This window comes from Aphis gossypii, chromosome 1, assembly GCF_020184175.1.
Source record: "Aphis gossypii isolate Hap1 chromosome 1, ASM2018417v2, whole genome shotgun sequence".
Classification (NCBI taxonomy): domain Eukaryota; kingdom Metazoa; phylum Arthropoda; class Insecta; order Hemiptera; family Aphididae; genus Aphis; species Aphis gossypii.
This window is the reverse complement of record NC_065530.1, coordinates 69893130-69918187: the sequence shown is the minus strand read 5'-3', so window position 1 is coordinate 69918187 and position 25058 is coordinate 69893130. Positions and strand designations below refer to the sequence as shown.

Here is a 25058-nt window from a genome sequence, read left to right as displayed (position 1 = left end):
TGTTGATAAAAATTAAATATATTTGTATAATTAAATTAAATGTTATGCAATATCAATATATCATTCTCTTCGTATAGCAACGATAATAACTATAATATTATATATAGGCACGAATTGACGGTACATTGGCAGAGTTTTCAATTAAATCAGTATGAACATTTATTTTACAATAATAATACAACATATAAATATTTAAAAACATATTATATAAAACTAAACTGACCATTTAATAATGTTCTTTGGATAATCTTTAAATATAATAATATATTTAATGTTATGATAATAAAATAAAACAATTATGTAACTTTGATTTCTTCCAATTTCATTAATACCATAAATTGGTCTGTTATAATTTGTACACTATTTTAAAATATATAGTCAAGGTTATTTAATTAAATATTTTCATAACCGACGTAGCGTTCGGGTTTCAGAATTTTTTTGGAAAAGTTATTGCAATTAAACATCGATGGTTTTTCAAAAGCGTACACAGGTTTAGGATTGGGCTCGAGTAGTGCGTCCAATAGTGTGTGTATGGCATACTCGGGTAAAGTCGATTTCATAAACATTTCATTGAGCGTTTGTTCATTAGCTTTTCCAGAAGACCGCACCGGTTCGAACATGTGCTCCGGCTGAATGTGATTGGTGTTTATAACAATTATATGTACACCCAAATCCTTCAAGTCTTCTCTTAGCGAGGAACTAGCACCAACCACGGCATGGCGCGCAGAGTCGAACGCAGTCATTCCTTGACGGCGAGGATGTCCGTTGGATGTACCAAAGTTAATAAAACGACCTGAAAATACATAAAAATTGTTATAAAAGGTCAATATTAATATTGAGTATTTTCATTGTATTAATCAAATGTATCCACACCCGAATGCAAACAATAGACAAAAGCCAATAGTATAACTGAATAATGTAATTAAAAATACTTTATATGTATATTCAGATTTAAAAATGAATAACTAAGTAGCGCAGAAGCTTAATTTTCAAAAAAGGTATTAATAAAAAGTATATTTGGATCTATATAAATATTTGATTTACAAATTGTATATAATATTTATGAAGAACCAAAACTATTCTCTTGTTCGTACGGAGTTGAATAGTGGAATAATTTGGTTATTTATGAAGAGCTAATGGCAAAATAATTAAACAAATAACAATATGACAAATTTACAAGAAAAATTTCTTAAAATCTTTGAATGAAATAGATAGAATCATCAGATACTTATAAAAGTTCCAAGAGACTAGGGAGATAAACAATTAGAATAGAAGATACAGTGAAGGCCCACTAACTATTTGAAAAATAAAAAACAGAAGAAAACGAAAGCAACAATTAATATAAGAATATATAATACAAATGAATTTAAACAAAGTATTTATATTTTTTAATTAATAACAATGTCTATATAAATAAATATTTATTAAATTTTTAAACTATTGGTATTATTAAGATAATTATTTTTGTGATTTTTAATTTATTTTATTGCACAAATTTTAAGTTTATAAATCTTAGTTTTTATTTATTTTTTTGGCTGTATAGTCACTAGTTTTCTACATTGTTAAAACCATAAACTTTAATATTGTTTTCATTAAAAAAAAAAAAAACAGTTTTATAATGATATGTTAGATAAAATTATTATTAAAGGAAATTGAAATTAATTGTTGAAATATTACCTATCTAACACATAAATATTAAAAAAAAATACTATTTATATCAGTTATAAGATAACTTTTGTTTAAATTATATTTGTTTACCTTTTTGGCTCACTAGTAAAGGATAAAATGTTCTGGCGGCCTTGAGTGTTCCAAAAACATTAGTCTTAAATAGCGTCTCCCATTGAACACTCTCTTGTATTTCGATTCTTCCCTTCAGGCATACGTCTGCGGTATTTATGACTGCCCATAAACCTAAAAAAAAAATAATAAGCTGTCAATAAACTGTTAGAAAATAATATTTTTGTTAAAATATATTGTAAAGTGAAATTCTTTATTTAGTATATTGTTTGAAATACTCGATGGTTGGTAGTCTTACAGTGATACAAGTACTTATACTATTTTCTTCTAAATACAGTTTTTGGGGTAGTAATATCATACATTTATCAAACATTTATGTATCAGTATTTTTTTTTAAAGTTACAGTTTAAATTGTTTAGAATTTTAAGTACTTAAGTAAAGATATTTATTAACATTGTAAAAAAATCTTATTATTACTATAAATGTAAACTTAGATTATAACTAATACTTAAAATTTATTATACATATATATTAGTTATGATAATATTATCACGATATTATATTATTTTAATATAATTCATTATTTGTTCTATGTATTTTTGTCACGTTTCTTTCTATTACAAAATTTTTTTATTAAGTTTAAAATTATATTTACTAATTAAATAGGTCTCAAAGATATTTTAATTAAAAATAAACCCATATGAGTTTATATTTATTAATTTATTTACAGTATTTACTGTTGTTCTTAAAATACTTTCTGAAAAAAAACTTGTAATATATAAAAAATAACTTGAAAATTATAATAAAATCTATTTATAGGTACAAGTAATAAACTAAAAATGACCATCAAAAAGTATCGATTATAAAAATCATTAGTTAGTATTAGTAAAAGTAAGAGACTTAATAACTCAAGGATACATTAAACTTAATTTAGTCTTAGGTAAATACATTTTATTATTAATTTAACATTAATATTTTAAATAATTGCGGCCATTTATATGAACTTGAATTAGTTTTATTAACGTTATCGTTATGTACATAAATATGATTAAATATATATCATACTATAGTATGTAAATCGTAAATTTGTGTTTATTTAAAAGTAATAATAGCTAAATATTTACAATAATTTGGTATGTAGATTATTATTATGATTTCAATATGAATAGTTAAAACTTATAATTTATAAGTAATTACTAGTAAATGATGAATCAATATTATAACATCAATAGCTAATACCATGTATAAAATTACCAACAAATTATTGAAACCGTTTGATACAATTTACTATGAAGTTTGTCGGTAAAAAAAAAAATTAACAATATAATTGTGGTAAATATTAATAAATGAGTATAAGTGTTTAATTAATTTATACGACGACTGTAAATAAATAATTCAAACACTGCAACGATTGCTAAATTTTCAAATTTGTATTAATGTGTCATCTATCATAATATTATTGTTCGACGCGGGTACGTGTGTAATGAGTTTATCTCGTATGACTTTTACTATTGTCCTGAATGTATATATTATATACGTAGTATTATGATCCTTGTACAGTTGTTTAATATATTAATTGTACCTAAGGGTCGAGTAGAATGTTAATAGCTGTCACAATCACGTACGAGCAATCGGGCAGTAGAGTCGCCGTTAAAAAAATAAGTTAGCCAGCAAGGTTGCCGCGTATAGAATGATAATAATAATTATTAATGTATAACTTGTTCACAAGGACTGTAGCGAGGTACGCCCGTTTGCTTAAATCTATCTCGGGCGTACACATTCCTCCGCGTGACTGACATCATACACTGCTCGTAGTATTATACTGCAGGATTGTGTACTTACAATATATATACATATGTATAAGTATAATATATTATGTACTATTATACAGGCATTGCCGAAGAGTAGGGTATGGCATCATTATATTATACTTCTGCATATAGATAGTCCGAACCGGCATCTGGCCAACAGAAAATAATAATCTATGTGCGTGTGTATGTGTGAGAGAGGGAGAAAAAATGATTTTTTTGAACGTATTTACATAGACGTTAATGCTATAATATAAGACCCAAACCAGCCGTCTTCGATATTATTCAACTCTCTTGCGATGGCTTCATAGTTCGTGTGCATTGTACATACACGATACGCACATAATATACGCATTATAGATAGGTGCATGCAACACTTACAATGTACTTCACACATATTACATTGCATAATACAATATATTATAAAGATTTTCTTGCTGGACTTTATTGTACTTCTCGTCATGACGATGCTTTACAATGACTTGTCACGATAAAGGTTTAGAGTTAAGTTACAACTTCCTGTGTAATGTTCGTTCGACGGTGGCAGTGTGGTACGAATCACGTGGTCGCCGGTCAGTATACTCGTATACCTATAGTCGTCGTTTTTCTCTATCATCTCTAACCAATTATGGTTTGACCGTAAAATTGTAAAAACCACCGTTGTAGTACTTATTATCTATAGAACGTTTGACAACAAACAATAATTACTTTTCATTCAGACATAGTCAGGATGCGAAAACCTGAAATATTCGCGAAAATACGTGTACCATTCAATATTGTCGTTCTAACACACACACACACATATTATATAAACTATAAAGTATACGAAATAATACAACGTATAGATGAAAAAAATTACTCTAGGCTATCATTGTTAAAAATTCTATTCTCATTTCTTATATTATACACAATATGTACTATGCAGTATTATATATAAGCACTAGCCATAACAATATTTTCCTAGTCATCAGACTAGTGTATAATATCAGTGCTGTATATAATGTTCGTTATCCGATCCGATATAAAAATTTTTATTGCACTATAACCGATTGAAGTTTCATTCCATTATATACACCTATATTATCCTATCCGTTGTCGTAGTATCTCACAATATATAATATAAATGTATAAGGTATATCATAAAGTGTGTATATATATTATATGTGTGAGTGCGAATTTGTGTTTGTGGGTATCTAATAGTTAATAGTTATAAGTATAGATTATAATATTCTTTAGATATATTCTACATATACCTATCATGTATATTGTATAGATTTTAAATACTTTTACCCTATGTAGGTAAAATAATTTTAAAATATATTAAATTCAAGTTTTATAAACTGCTTGTAATTTAATATACCAAGGTAAACTTTTTGTCAGTAACGTAAGAACTTTTTATTCTATAATAGTAGTTTACATCTTACATATGATTGCCATTTAGTAAAATGTTATTCATGAAAAAAATTTTTTGAAAGATTTTATAATAATTTAGAATCACGTTATATTACACATTATATTATATTACATTAGGTGAGTATTGATTGGGGATAAGTGATAGGTTTCAATGTCTTACAGAGTCGTAAACAAGTTATTTTACAGTATTTATTTCTAAGATATAGATTGTTTTATCCACTGCTATATTTTTCATGGTGACACTAAATTATTAATATTTAAAAAGATAAAAAAATATAATCATATGGTTTCTCGATTTTAAAAATATATCCAATTGGTTTTGACGATTTCCATTGTGTATTTTTATATTGTATTGTACAGTAGGTACATTTTGTCGGTCTAAAAGTAATTACCTATCTTATATCTAATGTGACTTTTTTTAAGGAGTGTCTAAGAGGCAATACATAAATCATTATGTGGGAGTGTCCTGTCCCGTTGTGTATGAGTAATAATTGTTATTGTTTGTTCAATCGCATTTTTGAGTTAAAAGATCGCCAAATCTCTTAAGAAAAAAAACGGTTGTTTAAATGTATAGTAAGTATTTAGGAACTAATCCATTATAGGTACACGAGATTTTTAAAACATAACGGAAAACCAAAAATGTGGTTAACGGCAAATAGATAATCAGATTATAGTCATAATAATAGTTTACCTAATCAGTGCTCTATATATATATATTCATTTATTTTCCCCCAATTCATACACATTAATGTACCGTATTTCAAATAATATTAATAATACAGATGGCTATAAGTTCACTCAAATACATTTAAATATCGCATACGACGCATTCATATTACGCTTTATAGAAACAAACGAGTAAAAATGTACAGTATTTTTATATTAAACGTATATAAATAAATATAAAGAAGATTATGGTCTTGTGAAAAACTAATAGATTTTTGGATTAAAAAAAACAAAACAAAAAATAATTACGATCAATTTACAGAGACCGCTATAAATACTATAAACAGCTTGGTAATAATAATATATAGGAAGTAATCGTAAAAGTCCTGATGATTATTATATTATGCCTATATATCTATACCGATTGATTTGATACACTCTGCTTGGCCGGTCAACCGAATTCGATTAATCAGCCAATACCTATAATATTCATTATTCATTACTTATTATTAGTATCCAGACTACCGCGACAACGCATATATAGTATTATATTTAAGCGACCATAGACAAACAGAATGTTTGTGCACAAGACTCGGAGATTGTGATCGAGAAAAAAAAACGCACGCTAACTACACCATATTATTTCGTCTATTGTTGTATAATTGTTAAATTCATCAGCCGTAAACAATTTATCGTATTTTTTTTTTCGGATAGCATAATATAATTACCACATGGTAGTGTAGTATACGCTTATATTGTTATTGTTGTTGTTTTTATTATTATTATTATTTTGTTTCTACTGATAGGGCTTATAATAATTAATATATAGGTACGTGTGCCTGTGTGCATACTACATTTATAACAATCATCTCCTGTGTAATCACACTACCGATCTCTCACTACGCTGCAGACGCACACACGTACACAATCATTAATCTCATGTGATAATACAAGCTTACGGTGTGCAGGCTCGATCGAAACGCAATATACACAACAAAAATCGTTGTACTACCTTCCAAAGAGAACGCACAAGGAATATAACTACTAATTAGTAATTATCGTAACAAATAGAGCACAGTATATAACATTTTTTTTCCATTCTATTCCGTAATTATTATTTCGATAATATATACGGTCGCGCGGACGTATCAGATATTAATATTTTATTGTATTCATATAGTGTATACAGATATACATATTATGTATACCTACGATCATTGTATTACTTCTTCTAACAGGGCCGGTCACCGATGTGAATGACCGAGTAGCCTAACAGTACACAACATACCAGCACATGGTGCGGCGGTTGTCAAAGAGAAAGTATATATAGCGTTTCGATCGTGTAATTTTTTTTTACTTGTCACTTTACTATTTAGATATTTTCTGTCATAATCTACGCGTGCGATATATGTCCATAATATATATATATATGTGTGTGTGTGTGTGTACAGTATATTATAGAGAAAAAAAATGTAGAAGTTAATGTATCAAACTGTGACAAATGACATCATTTGTTAAAAGTACAATATAATATAATACATATAATACTGCATAAAATAACCTAACGAATAATATGCGAGACGAAAAAGATGACGAATGGAAACACGAAAATTTTAACGTTTGTTAGGTAAAATATTTGAGTAGGGAAAATGTCCCTTTTATTATTTTGTTTTTCCACATTTGCGGAAATTCACATACATCTAAATAACAAAATAATATTATTATGGTTGATTATTTACCTATTAGTAGAAAAGAATTATTTTCCAACAATTTTCTATGCTAACCCTTGGGCACGTTGTGCCCCATATAAACATAACACATATTTGCCCGTTAGCCAAACGCACTAGATTCCTAGTTATATAAACCTGTTGCTTCTGCTAAGAGCAAAACCAACTCGTTTATATTATAGTAACAAACGTTTAGCCAATAGTGTAATTAAATTTTAATACTCAATAACATCAATATAGGTCAACATACGTAGATAATTAAAGATTTCCATCCGAATAAAAAATACTTCTTAGTTACCGATGATATATTAAGTACCAATATACCACATATACGTATAAATTACATAATATTATAATAATATATGTACCTAAATAGTATTAAATAAAACTAGAACTGAGTAAATTTAGTACTAATTTAGATATTTTTAAAAATTAATTTAGAAAAATCAAATTCACATATATATTGTGTGAGATATAGTCGACATTATATACATAGATCTGTGTAATGTGTATACAAAACCAACCAAACCAAATCTTTTAATTATATTATATTGAATATGTAGGTTTTTAGTACAAATACATAGAAATAGTAGCTATAAACTATAGAATGACCACCAGTCGATGTAAAATTATAAAGTATTAAAAACAAAATTATAATTAATTATGTACAACGTTATAACGTGTTAAGCATATTTTTAGACTTTGTAAGCATCTTTTTTATTTTAAAAATATTTAAATAAAAATTTTACACAAAACACGTTTTTTATACCTTATGAAATGTGTACCGAAACATTTTCAGTATTTTAAATTTACACACAATAATGTTCACACGTTAAGCTTAAAATTTGTTAACTCTGCTAATTTCGAATAATCAGAACGAATCGTGTATCATACTATAATATTTTCCTTTTGTGTGTGCGCATCAAAACAATAATTTATTGCATAATATTCGTTTTGAATAATTTATGCCTTATGGATAAGACGAACATTTTACTGTATCAGAACGGTATTCAATGGACATTTGCCAATAATTATAGTTTGATTTTAAGACTATTTTATTCCATCGCCATATGCCCATATCTATGTGCACTGTGCAGTAGAGTTTAACTTTTAACATCGTCTATATTTAAATACGCAGTACATGAATAGAACTACAAATTAGTTGTGTGTGAAATTGTAAAATGTAATTTACTAATTTATGTGTATACTGTACTACTGTACACCGAACAATAAAATAATGAGATGAGCAATGTCGCTCTATGACTCGTATAATTATGAACTTACCTAATTTAATTATCTTACTTTGTTTATCTGAGACACATTTGTTTTTACCGTACAACAATTTTAAGCTATAATGAAACTGTAAGAGTAAATTTGATAGTTTACACATTATAATATATGGTTTTTAAAAACAGTTTTAACGAAAATGTATTCAATCATTGGGATAATTTTTATCTCACGAACGGTATTTATCCTTGTAAATCAGTATAAACAAATATTATACTAATCACATGGTATATCTGCACTTTGAGTTTAACACTTGAGATTTTAGTTCTATATAGTACCTACTTAATACAATATATTTAATACCAACAGTAAATATACCATATCAAATTTAATAATAACATTGTGTTTGATATATTATAATATAAAACTTGTTATTCATAAGCGGTTAATTGGTCACATTCGTGGGGGGCTTAAGGCCTTAAGCCCCACCAAGTCCCCCCAATATCCGCCAATGTTGTTATTATAACTTATAACGTATAGAATATAAATAGGTACCTATTTAACTTTTTTCACATGTCATAATATTTGAAATGTAATAAATGATAAATTCCAGAAGTAATTCGTATAATAAACGGGTTATATTATTTGTACTGTTAAAAATATAAGCTAGGTATGTAATATAGTTGTAAATTTATAGCGTTTTATTAGTCATACCTACACATTTTACCTGATCTATATATCTGATGGAAAATACATGTACCTATCTTAATCTTTACCCATATCTTTATCGACGTGACATCGAATACGGCGTACCTATCGTCGGTGATAAATAATTTATAAGCATTTAATATAGTAGATAAATAAATACGTTTTCTACGTAACTATAATTTCAGTTTACCAATATTAAATTCAATTTATTCAAAGTTTTTATAAGTTTATATGCATGTATAGGTACATCATGACGTTATCATATACCATAGTATATTATATGTATTTAAATATATTATATAACGGGCAGGTTAGGCTACTGAGTAGCCTTGGTGTAGAGTAAAACATTTAAACTTGACTATATTATATAGTATATAATAATATAATGTAATGCGTAATTAATAAACCTCACTTATAATAAAATTATATTTGAAATTGTATGTATGTTACTGTACCTATATTATTATCGCAATCCGCATAATTAAAAAGTAACTCTATTTTGAAATTAAAGAAACTTTATTTTACACCCACTTGTACATTAAAGTATACAAACAAATTATAATAAAAATATAAATATGAATATTATAACATATTATTGTACCTATGCGCTTTTTTTTTTTATTTTATTTAGCATATGACTTTTGCATTATAAAGACACTAACATATTATATATAATTTAAATTTATAAGTCATAACTGATGAATTTTGTTGGATATTTGTATAATTATTACCTATTATCACTAATACTTCTTATAAAACGTAGATACGTCTCACAATCGATTATGCCGCTTACATAGAGAATGTGCACGTAAATATAATTTTCACCTCTATAATATTAAAATCGAGAAAGTCTCGGTTGATTCTTAAAGCAAAATTATTTTAACTGTCGTTGATCTCCGTAAAAGATTACATTTTATTATAAAACTACACAAATTTTTCTCGTTCTTTGACTTTCGAAGAAAATATTTATATTTACTTTTATATTATCACGTTTTACCGTGACAATATTGTTTTCAATAAATATTTATTCAAAAAAAATTAAAACAATGACACTCAAATGTGTATGGTTGTTATTAAATAGCTACTCAATTTGTATTATTTTACATTTTTACTCGTGACAAATCATTCGAAGTACCTGTATAAGTATATAATATGAAAATATACTTTTCGATTTATGCCTAAAAATAATATACGAAGTATTTTTAATACGAACAAAAAAAAAACTACGAATTCATACAAACAAAAAACTACGATTTCAATACCTACAAAAATATTTCTTTCAAAACTATTTTTCTCATCATATAGATTAAAATAAACTATATTTTTATAATGGTGCATAGTATTTAATGTTTACGATTAAACGCTCATAGTTTATTTAAATTATATGTTAAATGTAAATAAGTGTTACGGTCAATTGTAATTTTAATTTATTTTAGTGTGTATTTTATGTTTGATAATATAGTGATAGTTAGTAGCATGTATAGATGTGAACTGTTTCGCGAATTATTGCAATTAAATTAAAACTTCAATAGTATTAAAACCCAGATTATATTTATATTCTATGCGTTTGAATTCATCAATAAAAAATAAAACAATTACCTATTTACGAGGACACGGCGTATCAGAGAAGGCGAGAACGACGTGTTTAAAATTTAAGATGCGTTCGACATTATTTCTTTCAACGACAAAAATTATTAAGATATTCTCTACTCTCACTTTACGGATACGATTAATATAGAATGTTCGGTTTGTTTTAGCGAATGTAGGTTATGGTTAGTAGTTACCATAATCGCCAGCCACAGATTTACCCATCTAGGAAATCTGTGATTTTTATATCAAAATCATGTTTTTTTTTTTGTATCAAATTATTAATTAGCTACAGTCAACAGATAAAATACCATTCAATTATGATTTATGACATTTTTGATGCGTAAATATTCAATTAAATGCACATGATATTATTTAAAATATATTTTTTCTCTAAAATTCAGTACGTATAATGTATAATATATATATATATAACTTATTACTTAAGATACCCTCATAAACGTATACATATATAATAAAAAACTAAAAATTTAAAACAAAAATTATTAAGTATAAATTAACATTACATTTACTGTACTTTATTTTATAAAAATCGATTGAGATACTATTGTTTGATGTGTTTTTAAATAAATAATTTCTGAAAAATTCGGTAAATTTTTTAGACGTAGATACTTGAAACATATTTTACTTTATTCTAAATATAATGATTCAAATTTTAATATTTCTTAATATTTAAAAAAAAAATTATCATTTAGGAATAACAGAATATAATAATGCAAAACTTTATTAATTAAAAATATAATTAAGTGTATTGGTAATTGCGGTAGTCTAGCAGGCAAGTATATTATTATAAAAATCAAAATTATAATGATTATAAAAAAAAAAAAATTAGTGTACAATATAATAATTATAATAACTATTTTGAAAGATATAATCAAAATATATATGATGCACATTCAACCAATTAAATATGCTGGTGAACATCGTCGGGTCTAAATGAGTTAATAATAATCTAACATTTAAATCTAAGCAGTTTGCAGTAGTAAAAAATACTTTCTTTTCCTTTTCATTCCTATTATTAACTATATTAATATTATCAACATTTAACAAGACATTGATCTTTAAATTTTAAATATAACATGAATAATTACAGGAGACAGACTGTTGATGAACTTTTTCATCAATCCTATATAATGCCTTATTAAGTAAAAACTCGTTTTATGACTCCCCGATTTAAAATATATGAATTTAATTTAGCATTCTTAGTTATAAATATATATTTTAACGTCATTTATTTTATGTTTATTTTTACTTTATTTTTTATTTTATGTGTAATTTTAGATTCTGAGAGGAGCGATGAATATATCGATTTTACAATAATGTGTGCTTTATTCATGTATGTAAATACAATTATTAGTCGATAAAATGTTTCAATATTCACTTTGATGGTGGTTTTGGATAGCAAATTGAATATCTTGCTTGCACTTTAGAGAGGTCAAAATTAAATATTCTTAGTACTTTTTGTTATTATCGAGAATAACATACGAAAAATTAATTAAAATGGGAATTTATACGATAGTCTAATGTTACAATTAAATTAATTATTGTGTAACCATGATTATTAAAATTTAAATAGTCTTCATTCAGAATCGATTTTTATTGTAAAGGTACAAAGGGTTATCATTGAAATCAAATTTAACAAAATCCATCACAGTGATTTACTCTCTAACAGGTACCACTTGATATCTAATAAAAAGGCATACAACAGAGCGGTACTCGCTTGCTTATCTTATTAAAATTTAAAAAAAAATGTTTGTATTTTAAAAAATAATTGTATTACTATTGGAAAATTTTTATTATCATTTGATTCACTGCGACACTGCGTTAAGATAAAAATAAATAATTAGGTATATCAAGGATAATATTTTTTTGCTATGTTGGTATTATTTAAGGAAATTTTTACCGTAGGTTAATTTAATGATTTAAATAGTACACAATATTTAACAAAAATCTTAATTCTATTGTATTAATTTGTCATCATTATCATTTATGTATAATATTTTGTCGGCTAATTGTTTGTTTAATAGGCATACTATAAAATGTCATGACTTTGTGATTTTTATTTTTAATAATATTATTTCTTTCCAGACGAATTCAATAGATTTAGTATTTTACAGTATATATTATGTTATAATATGATGCAATTTTAAACGTTAATCTATTTGATAGAGAAACAAATTTACGGATTATATATAAATCATATCATGTGGGTTGTTTAGTATACACAATGAAGGCTATATTATTATAGGCCTTTAAAATATGATACTGTACCAATGTTCTTATACTAGACCTTGAACTAAGTAAAATGATTTTCCTTAACTTATCTTCTTATTACAGCTTAACTATACAACGGTACTATCGTGAGTTAAATACGTTACTGTGGGAAGGTGTCATATTAAAAATTAAAAAATGGTTCAATTACACATAGAGATATATGTTTAGGCATAATATAGTATACGGAGTATTTTTGTTTCATGGCCATTTATAAATTATTATTTAAAAGCTAAGTGAATGCCAAACACGAAAATCTCTTTTGTAAAACTTCGACAAATTATTTCAGCAAAATGATTTTAACAGTATATTATTATATATCTAATCAAGTCATGTCAGGTTGTACACTAATTTGTGTACTTCCATATTCATAAAAACCACGTTATTACCATAAATTCGTAATCTTAAATACGATATTTTCAGCATTCTGAAAGGCTGGCGTGTAACGTTTTTATAATTCGCAGAAACATCCAATTACATACTTTAACAAATAATGATCGTAGAATAACTCTATGACTTTTACGAATAACATAATAGATACTTAAATTTGAGTTAGCGTTAAAGTAAAATTCAATTTATTTTTATTATTTCTTTAGAACAAAAATGACCTGTTCGTAAAATATGAACAACGGTATAGAGTTTTGCTGTCTGAATCAACTATTATGCGTATTTAAAAAGTTAAGGAATATGAAAAAAGTGTATACAACTTTCAAGCGTATAGATGACTAAAAATTAAAAGACGTGGAAGTGCATAATATGATAATTTAACAATCTATATAATATATAATTTCGTACTCAATTTTTTCGTTATAATATTATACTCGAGTATGTACACATTTTACTCAGGTGTGACGACAAATAGGTAACATTCTTATTACATTTCCGGATAGATATCTGTTTTAAACAAAACGTATAACGTTCAACTAGCGCATATTTCTTAAAAATTACGTCGATTCTAATTAAGGTACATGGAATTAGTTACTTTTATTATATAAAATATTAATGATATAATGAGCGTTATTATATGTAAACGTAATGTAGTGATAAATATAATGTAGTCATGTAGTGATGGTCACTGACCCATCCTAAAGCCAGTGATTAATTAACTAACTTCTTGTCAACACAATCATAATATGATTATTTCGTAATACTATTGACTTCTACCATCATTTTTTAACCACATTAATCATAAATAATATAATTACTGTGAATAAATTTATACATAAACGACAATATTAAAATCAATTATTTATTATGTATTTGAATTTAAAAAATGTATTATTTAAATAGGAAAATAGGAAAATAGTCAATAGGTACACAACATTTTTTTTTATTTTAAAACTTTTTTATCTATGAATATAAAACTGAAAAAACTACGAATCATTGATCGCATCAAGTGCCTATCGTATACAAAATTAAATATGAAACGAATACAAACATAGGACATTCTAAACACCACAAAATAATAATCGTACAAAAATGTCTCATATGATTTTTATAACATATTTATATTAATGTTAATTGTAATAGAATTTACATATTATATTGAATGGAATGTTGTGATTTAAGTTTAATGGACAGATTTAGATTCATTATTTTATTAATGTTAATTTAATTGCTTTTTTCAGACTAATGACTAGTGACTTGATGAGTTTTATATAGCTTTCGTTTTATACTACTTTTTAAGAGTACCTAACTTGCCCGATATACTACACATAAATATAGGTTTTACACTGCGTAATTTATGGTATTTCATACTAGTGGGTAGGTGCTTAAGTTTTATTGTACCCATATAAATACGTAAGCATACTGACAAGGTTATATGATATTTACCAGTATAAGCAATAATCTACACACATATGTACATCGTACAAACATCCAGTCTTTCTCAATATTATTAAGTAGGGCATCTGTCGTAAAGACGGGGAGTGTCTCTGAATTCAATAGCTTTACCATTGTTTAAAGTTAACAATTTAGCTCCACGGAGCTATCAAATTTATAGAGATGATTTATACTAACCGTCTTCCCCGGCGGGCAGATGCCTTTTGATGGTGACCACGGCCTCGTGCAACGAATCTTCTCGAGTCACGTCCAACGGCACGAACACGATACCTCCTGGTGCCCGTTCCACGTCCGCGGTGGCAGATTCACGCTGCTTGACGCGCGAACGGAGCAATGCGCAGGCTCCGGATGATGGGCCTGACGGCACCACACAGTCGAACGACTCAGCCGCGTCCGGCCGGACGTCCGGCTTGTAGCCGGCAAATACCCGGAAACCAGCGGCCGCCAGCCGGTCGCAAAGCTGAAGTCCGACGGACGTCTCGCACGACGTGACTAACACTGATCGAAGCGCCGGAACCGCGTCCACGGTTTTCCTGCTCATTTTCCGCAACAAGTATAGCACCTGCAACAACGACCAAATCAATAAATAATAATGATATATTTATATAAATTACAAAATACATTATGAGGGTGCTGATTTGAAAACTGATGGACCAAACTCAATCCAAAGAGAGTGCCAATAATTAAAATATTACGATATAATCTTATATACTTTTCTAAAGAATTCCTATATAGTCTTTAATAGTTAAGTGTAAATAAATAATAACGAAATACCGATATGGATACCATTCACACATTGTTATTATTAAAAATTAATATTAACTTAACCATATTCCACAACTACACTAACACACAGTCATACGATAGCTAACAAGACTCAAAACCTACACGTTCTCCATTGTGTCCAATATACATTGTATTACTTTTATATTTCAATTTTTTTTTTTAACTCCTTATTGAGTCTAATCGGACTATAATTGTTAAAATATCTAACAACTGCAGGTATATAAATTATTGGTTTGATTGAACAAAAATATTGGAAAAAAAAATTTAATAACAATTAACCGATAATATAGCTAGTATCACCAATATTATTACAATAGAAAAGAATAGTTAACACAAAATTGATCATTTTTTATGTACATGTCAGATAACAATCACCCCCTGCAGTATTATTTCCGTTGTATGTATGTATAATTAAACATGATGATATTATAACATGTATGATGAGAGATGAGATTTCCACTATAAATTATATATTACTCACTCAAACACTCATAGATACAATTATAGTTTAGTTTAGATCATAAAGATGGGTACGTAAATTTCTTATTCAACTTCTATATTGCATATACACATATGCGTACCGTAATCAGTAAACCACATTCGAGAACAACTTCGACTCTGTACTTTCACTCAATTACACTCGGCCACGGCCCACGAGAATATGTCTAAACTGATGTACTAGATATTACACAGGCAAATAAAAATGGATTTTATCAAATTTTGATTTTGAAAAATGATGTCATTAATATACGATTTTAATGATTCTAAAACAAATTCTGTTAATACTAGAATAATAACCACACTTCACAGCCTGTTCACATAAAATATAATTATTTAAATGTTGCTATCTGCAATATAGTGAAATCTAAACACAGTGGCTCTATTGATTGCACTGTGTTATTAATAGTTTACTTAATTTCAAGATGCCTAGCTTTCATAGTTTCATTCTCAAAAAATGTATCCTTTTTTCATTTCTCTTTTAGCCCCCATTTGTTCTCATGGTGTACCGATGTTTGTAATATTAATGAAGATCTGTCATTTTCTTTCTGCTAAAGTTGTTCTGAACTTTATTAAATTTTATATTTTTCTTGAATATATTCATATTTTACTCTGTACTTTCGGCCACGGCCCATTTTGTTATAAAAAATATATATATAAATATTTATACATTACTCTTACAATTTCAAAAATCAAACATAAGGATTCAGTATTATTGTATTATAATATTAGTAAATTAACAGTCACTTCGTCGACTAGCCAATTTCGTTACTTTTTTACTTTAATCAATGTTCAATGAGCCTTAATAAATAAAGCGTAGATGGAGAGATACGGAGGTTATTTAATACTTAATACATACAAATTATCATGCGCAGTAGCTAAATATAAGTTATTATAATATTTTAATTTGTCTTATATACGTGTGAATGCGCGTTGTGCACTAGCGACGACGGTCGTTCTATATTATAATATGTTATCTGCAGCAGCTACTATAAATTATTCAACCATGGATTTCTGAAATCTATTTTTTTGTTGCGAAATTTACTTCCATATTATATAGGTACTAAATAATCATCCAAGGGACAAGGACTGTATATAATTATATTTTTAAAGTTTTTATTGTGAGTTTTAGTGTCTACACTTAATATTTTCAATGTGATATCACAAGATATTATTCAAGTAGATGATTTTTCTATAAACTATATTTATTATAGAGTGAAATTCAATAAATAGTTTCATTGCTAGTTTATAAAATATAAAATCACAATATTTTATTTTTGATAACGAGCAATATTTGTCTATATGATCTTCATTTTAAAAACACTATCGTTCAATTATATTTTTAGAAATATTGACTGCATATTATTTCATAATATATTGTAGTTATTCATTAAACTTCACTTACAAGTTGTTTTAAAACACATACGAGTATAATGAGTATTTTTGTGCATATTACCACATGTTAATCATGTTTCATGTATGTTGTTGAGTAGCTTTATGATATAACATTTTATAATTTTTCTTGTAACCACATTGAAATGTAAACATTGGTAAATTAAACAATAAATACAATGTTAAACCCTATTCATTATTATAAAATATATAAATTGAATATAAAGAAATAGTACCTACAGAGATATTTTATTTTAAAAGTTAATTAAATATTATTATATGTGAATAGTTTATCGTATGTGTGTGTCTATAATTACTATGAATAACACCAAATTTTCTTATTTTATAGTTATTTGTAGATTGTAAATTATATTATATTATATTTTTATTAACTAAAAATATAGTGTTTAAAGTAAACGTAGGAAAGCGTAAAAAAATAAACAAAAAAAAATTATAATATTAATTAAAAATTTCCATCTAGACACCGCCATACGGTTTTAAACGCGTATAATGGTACCTATATAATGGTACCTAGTTAGTCTGTATTGTGAGCAAATATATTTGAGCCAAATTAAACTGTGAAAAAAAATGATTGCCCTTAACTATGATTTTATTGTATAGTTAATTTAGTAGTGAATATCACGTTTTGCACATCGAAATATCTTCCTATAGAAATAAACTTAATAAGCCAATTATTATTGTTTCCTAACCTAGAATATTCTACTAAAGAAAAAAAGACAAGTTCTTGTTCTCAAAAAGAAAACAAAACGTTCCGTTATACTCTATGCTTTTGTTTATAAGTACCTATGCGGCTATGCGTTATATTGTAATATACAACTGTTTTGGTAATTGTATACATTATTAAATTATTAGTAACTCATGTATAGCAATCATGATGCTTTGTAGTAGGTAGCTACACATTCAACTGTGGTAGGTATTCCACTTAACGATTTTATATTTTTATGTGAAAAATTGTAAAATATTTTTATCGACAACTAGTATTTTATGATTTCAGTTCCAGTAGATAATAGTATAATAAATTATACGATAGGTACTAACAAAGAATAGGTGAATGTTACTATGTATATAGAAAAAAAACATGATTCGTAGAATAAAAAAAAACGTCTAATATAATGAAACTATAGAAAAACTTCGAGTTAAAATTAATTAAAACTAATTTTGTGTTATTATTCAAATTATTTCTCAAACATATCTAGAGCAAATAATTAAATTAGTGATAACATATTGTATACGGTATAGCAACGGTTCCCAAACGACCACGACACCTTTAAAAATAGTTTGTGTTTCGCAGAACCAAAATGTCTTTAATTCCAACACAACTTCAATTGTTCTAAAAAAAAAAAAAAAAAAGAAAACCAATACTTTACAAAATGTTTGTAAAGGATACTGTTAATGGTTATTCTTTATAAAATATTAGTTTAAAAAAACAATTTTCAATCAAAATTTTAATATTTTTTTTTCCAAATCTGATTTCAATTAATTTTCTCAATAATTACATACATCTGGCGGAACCTTTGATATTATTCTACGGAACACACTTTGGGAAACGTTGATATTATACAGTATTGGCTATAAAATATAGATAATTTTGAATATGAATTCGTAAGATATTTTATGAATAAAAGCAATTTATAATTTTAACTTGTAGATGTCTACATAAAATCACAGGATGTTGCAAGCGACAATCGCCTGACGTTATCCAATAATGTATTAAACAATAAATAATTGAATAATTAACTATAATTTTTCCGATAAATATTTAATTTGTTGTCTGTTTACCACTATTAAAAACCCATTTTTAATACATTATGTTAATGATATATTGAATTATTTACAAGTAACTATGTACACATATTAATTTTCTCATTAAAAACATTATATTTACATAAATCATTGAAATATAATTTAAGTATTTAAGAAATTTAAATTTCTATCTAAGTATTAATTACAAATAATATTGAAGTTATATTTATATACCTATCGTTTTGTAATTCAGTTATATTATTAACGTGTATTTATATATCCACATACGTGTATAACTTTTTCGTAAAAAAACTTGTTTTAATAACAATCGAGTATTTATTTTAAACTGCATCTGAACATTTTGATATATTTCGTTTAATTAATTAAAAATATTTATGTTGTATTATTATTCAAATAATTCTTATACAGTTATTGTATTATGGATACAAACAAAAGTATAATACTTTATTTTATTATCCATGAAATTAAAACTTTTAACAATTAAATCAATTCCATATTACATAATAATTGACAGCTAGTGCCTCATCAACTAACAATAGTCTTAGTGACACGAATTGTATTCATATAACAATAGTTAAAACTTATAACTTGTAACATTTACTAGCAATTAACATTCCGTGTTGTCTTTTAGTCATTGGAAAGTCAACTGTAGTGAAATCAAACATCAAAATATTAAATATATCTACCTACTAGCTTGTATATGGAATTCGCATCATCATAATAATATATTCATTAGAGATTGGGTACGTGTTTTTAATTCTTTTATTGATAAAAAATGTTTTTCAAGGTTTTTAAATTCATTATCATAGGAGATATATACACTACATCATTCAAATCATGTCCGATTAGATATAATTTGTATCTATTTAGTCACACACAGGTAAAAAAAATAAACTATTAAGCTGTCATTTTATGTTATTTTCTATTTTTCGTGATTAAGATGGGCTATTTAGAAAGTGTTACATTATTTAATAAAAATTGGTTATTATTAAAATAAAATATTAAAATGACGTAGGTGATATAGACGAAACTTGAATGATCAGCTAAAAAAAAATTCCTGACACCATACAATTTTTAATGTACACTATGTAGATACTGCAGTTCATTAAAATAATAAAATATAATGTAGGTATATATTGTATCTGAGGTCGGGTTTTAGTCAAAATCGTTCAAACGAATAAAGCAAAAAGGTTTCAAATAGTTCAACCGTTACTTAGTAAAACAAATAACTCATATAGTAATAACAAACTTCCAGATCCTTATTATCTTTACTGCACCGATCCGAATTCGTATCATTATATATATTCAAATACGATTCGCAATATTAACACGATAACGACATCGGCTGGATACTTCAAAAAGGCCTTCTGCAGTGTTAATAATAATTGGTGAGCGAATCTTATAGAAAGCGTTTGAAACGTTCTCGAACACGCGTTTATAGGTATATTATATAATATACATGCAGTATACCCGTTACCTACCAATATCACTCTTGCGGAGCCGAAGAGGCAAACCACTCGTCGACGTTTTATCATAGATTATAATAATATCGTATTTGTACCCAAGTCGTTTATAATAAGCACAAGAATAATATATGAAAACAAAACGTATAAGCGTGTATAACCCGTTTTGATATTAGCTGGTAGCGTGTTTTCGTATAAATATATATATATATTATCGATATCCCAACTCCGAGTTCCTCGCCGAGTAGTCGGTCACGACTTGAATGAAATGAGCAAAACACACACATAATAATATGGATATAAACGTATTATAGGTATTATACGTACGCAGAATAGTATTTGAACGTACAGTTACCTGTAATTATATTATACACGTATAATAGTGGTCCTTAACAACGTATTATATTATATCTATACACTGTTACTCACACGCTTATGTATTACGTACAACTGTACAAGTGCAAATAATTATTGAGTCCGATTATTTCACGATTATTATCGAATATTATGTTATATTATACCGATTTATACATATTATCACATACACACCATCATAATAATGTGCAGCGTTTGCCCATTTTAACGAATGAAGTCATTTTTTCTGCGTATATATTATATATATATATATATGTGTGTGTGTAATAATATAATAGGTATGCCTAATATCACTGGCAATTCGTTCGCTTTTCTTTAAAAAAAAAATTGAAGCGGCAAAATATATTGTACGCACTTCTATATAGAAATAAATATTGCGATTACTACGCGTGTTATTATAGTATAGGTATATTATATTATGCAATATATAATAATTATTGTGTGTTATACATATTATATTGTATCTAGTTATAATTTAGTAAAAAGTGTTATTAAAAATTGTTTTCGTCCTCAAATATAATGTATAATACTCTACTGTAATATATATATTAATCTTTGACTGATAAAATGAATAGATAATATTATGAGACATAACAAAATTTAAATGGAATGATTAAATAATTAAATATTAATTATAATTTAACGAATTAATTGTATATGTGTTTTTAGCCTTATTAAGATAAAATAATTAAATCCAATCATTTCGTGTTGCAGTAATTATATTATAAATGTATAAAATATTAATCCGTGAAGTACAAAATATTAGAACTACGAGTATATAAAGTTAAAAGTATAGTAAGCTGTAAGAAATAATAACCATATAATAATTTCTTAACCTAGTTACTAAGATAAGGTCGGATGCATTAGATTATTTATATTAAATATATGCTACAATGTCATAATAAATGTCACATGAAAGTCTTGAAGCGTACGTGTTTTACTTAATATCATAGTCATGAACTAGGTACCTATATAATAATTAATAGTATTCCTACAATCTACATTATTATTAATATAAAAAACACATCAATTTAAAAATAACTTAGATACACTTCTAGCTTTTTCAGTTCAAAAAAGTAGATTCAAATCGTTTTAAATATTTTATTATATTTGTGATTCTACAAAGAACAACTGTAGGTACAAGTATAAAAGGATTGTAGTTTTTTCTGCACAATTTTACAAAACCACTTATCAACATTTATGACGCTTTACTTAAAAGTATATAGGTACTACTTTTTAAAGTATTGCCGTATTGGTGAATGGTGATATCAAATTACATAATTGGAAATGTAAGTATACACTTCACGGGTTTAAATTGAATTTGTCAATACATCTACGTATGTATTGTGTACATTTTAGTAGCTCGATAGCCTACGTAGACACGTAGTTATGTTTGTACGCGAATAACGATGAAAAAATTGTTGTTACTATGTAATGTACAAATGTTACTATAGTAACTATTACTATACTAATGAAATTCTTAAAATTGTCGTACATATTTATGATTACAATTTACAATATTATATAACTTTTCTGTGACATTTTAATTAGGTAAACCAAATCGTTTAATCAATTTTACTTTTGAGATACCTACCTACTATTATAGTAGTCTAGAACCAATAAGTACAAGCCTAATATTAATGAGCAACGATATAGCGTTATTAGTTTATTTCTTTAATAGGACATCGTACTTATTCATAACATACCAATGTCTAATATATAATATGGTACATAATATGTGGCCATGTGAGTATGACGAACTATTAAAATATAAATGTCTTTTATTATATTGTTATTACTTCCAAGTTTTAGAAAAATAGGGTTTTTAATATTTAAATTAATTTTTTCCTGAAAATAATTGATAATTATATGCATGAGAAATCTTGCTTAAAATTATTTCCCATGGTTTACTCTGAACGTCATCAAATATTTTATTTCCGTAGACCACAAAACTAATCAGTATATTCCATATTTTCTTCCATCCAAAATTCAATTCAATACATCGTTAATGCGTACAATATTATTCTGCAGCTATTTATTATAACTCACTTCGTTTGCTCGTATAAAAGCTAAATTAAAAATAAATAACGCGTAGACACACATCGAATATTTCAATTACAATGATACAAATTTTGTCAACTACTCCGTCCTTAAGAATCTGTAATTAACAGTGGTCAACGAGGATTTTTAGATTATAAAGATAGCAGTGGCGTAGCCCAAGGATTCTGACATAACTACAACCCTCGCCGGAATTTCAGAAAAATTTAAAAATGTGTATAATATTCCATAAATTTATCCTTGAAATTGTAATTCGTATGATGGTTGCTGCAAATGTTTAAAATATTTTATATCTATGTCGTCGGCATAACAAACACATCAGGGATCCTAGTTAAGTCTCCCATATAAGTATTTATATGTGTATAATGCATATATGATATTAAATGGATCTTATTAGCTAGTGACTATTATATAAAAATAGGTATGATTGTAATAAAAATGCATTAGATGTAACATTATATTATTATAGTTAATAAAACTCGATTAATGATGGTAGATAGGTGCCGATTGTTAAATTTGTAAGTTCGAAGGATCTAGGACCTTCGTAAAAAAATGATTTACGCCAATGCTCTTCTATATATGAAGGAAAATATTATTAGCTACATTTTAAAACGAAATCCTGAGTATTCCACAGAATCACATCAATACTGGAATGTTTATGCGAGGGGCTAAGAAATGGACACACGTTTATGTACATTATACTCGTTAGAATCCGCATTTTTATGTTACCATATATATATATATGCCATGTAGGTACCCACCAGAGAACACGCTATACAACACAGGGCCAATAGTTGCACGCCCAAAACCAACGCCGTCTCCTCGTCCATTATTGTTTATAACGTTTCGATGTAATAAGAATGATATTAAAATATTAATTATGTACGTCCACGCACGACGGATTTACACACCAATGACCGAAAATCATTACATATTAAATATATTTGAGTTAAGTTACAGAGAAAAAAAAAATTTTAAAAAATTCTTCGTTTTTCACCGGACTGGGGTGACACGCTATAACAATATCAACGTACCTATATTATTATATTGAACACGAACACACGACCGCGCAGTATGAGGTACGATACGCGCACTGCGCCCGGTCCGGAGACGTGTTTTTACGCGTTTTGTTTGCCGCCGCCGCCGCGCGTGCAATAGAATGTTGTAGCAGTCGTGTTGTGCGCGGGAGATGAAGATTTCCGATTGTCATCGGCCGTATCCGATTTCGTACGTGTCCGATTGGCCAGTCACATAGAAAGCGACGGCGGCGGACGAGCTCGAGTATGCCTTTTAGGCGTAGGTAGTTTTTTGTTTTATCTTATATTATTTCCGTCCACGTCCGTTACCTTTAAAATTTTTTAATTAAAAACTAAACGTTTTGAAAAGGAAAAAAAACGAAGCCATACCTTGCGCACGTAACGATATAAATTAAAAGCAAAAAAAAAGACACACTATATTCCATAATAGCTATATGTACAAACAATATAAGCATACATTTAGGTACTACTATACTGGAATTTAATAAAAAAAAAAAACAAAGGTGTGAATGGATGATATTATGTTGTGCAAATCTCCTTGGATAGCCGTCGAGGGCTTTTGACCCACTTATATTTCATTCAATCCGAGTGTCGTATTTAATATTATATCTCAACAAATACACTTCACTGCGATTTAGTGAAATAAACAGGTGCAAA

The 25058-nt window shown here is 27.0% G+C and overlaps 1 protein-coding gene across 1 annotated transcript; it reads right to left on the bottom strand.

Moving 5' to 3' along the window:
- Window positions 1-24511, bottom strand: LOC114131846 (D-beta-hydroxybutyrate dehydrogenase, mitochondrial-like). Its single transcript, XM_027997159.2, has 4 exons — window positions 24126-24511; window positions 15185-15569; window positions 1759-1911; window positions 1-793 (listed from the first exon to the last, which is right to left on the bottom strand). The coding sequence occupies exons 1-4, from the start codon at window positions 24192-24194 to the stop codon at window positions 393-395; spliced, it is 1008 nt and encodes a 335-aa protein (XP_027852960.2). The 5' UTR covers window positions 24195-24511; the 3' UTR covers window positions 1-392.
- Between the last annotated feature and the right edge of the window lie 547 nt (window positions 24512-25058).

Coding starts and splice junctions, on each gene's coding strand:
- LOC114131846 (XM_027997159.2), bottom strand. CDS start 24,194: ATGGACGAGGAGACGGCGTTGGTTTTGGGCGTGCAACTATTGGCCCTG. Junction 1,912..15,184: donor TCTGCCCGCCGGGGAAGACG/GTTAGTATAAAT, acceptor TTTTTTTTTTAG/GTTTATGGGCAGTCATAAAT. Junction 794..1,758: donor TTTACTAGTGAGCCAAAAAG/GTAAACAAATAT, acceptor ATGTATTTTCAG/GTCGTTTTATTAACTTTGGT.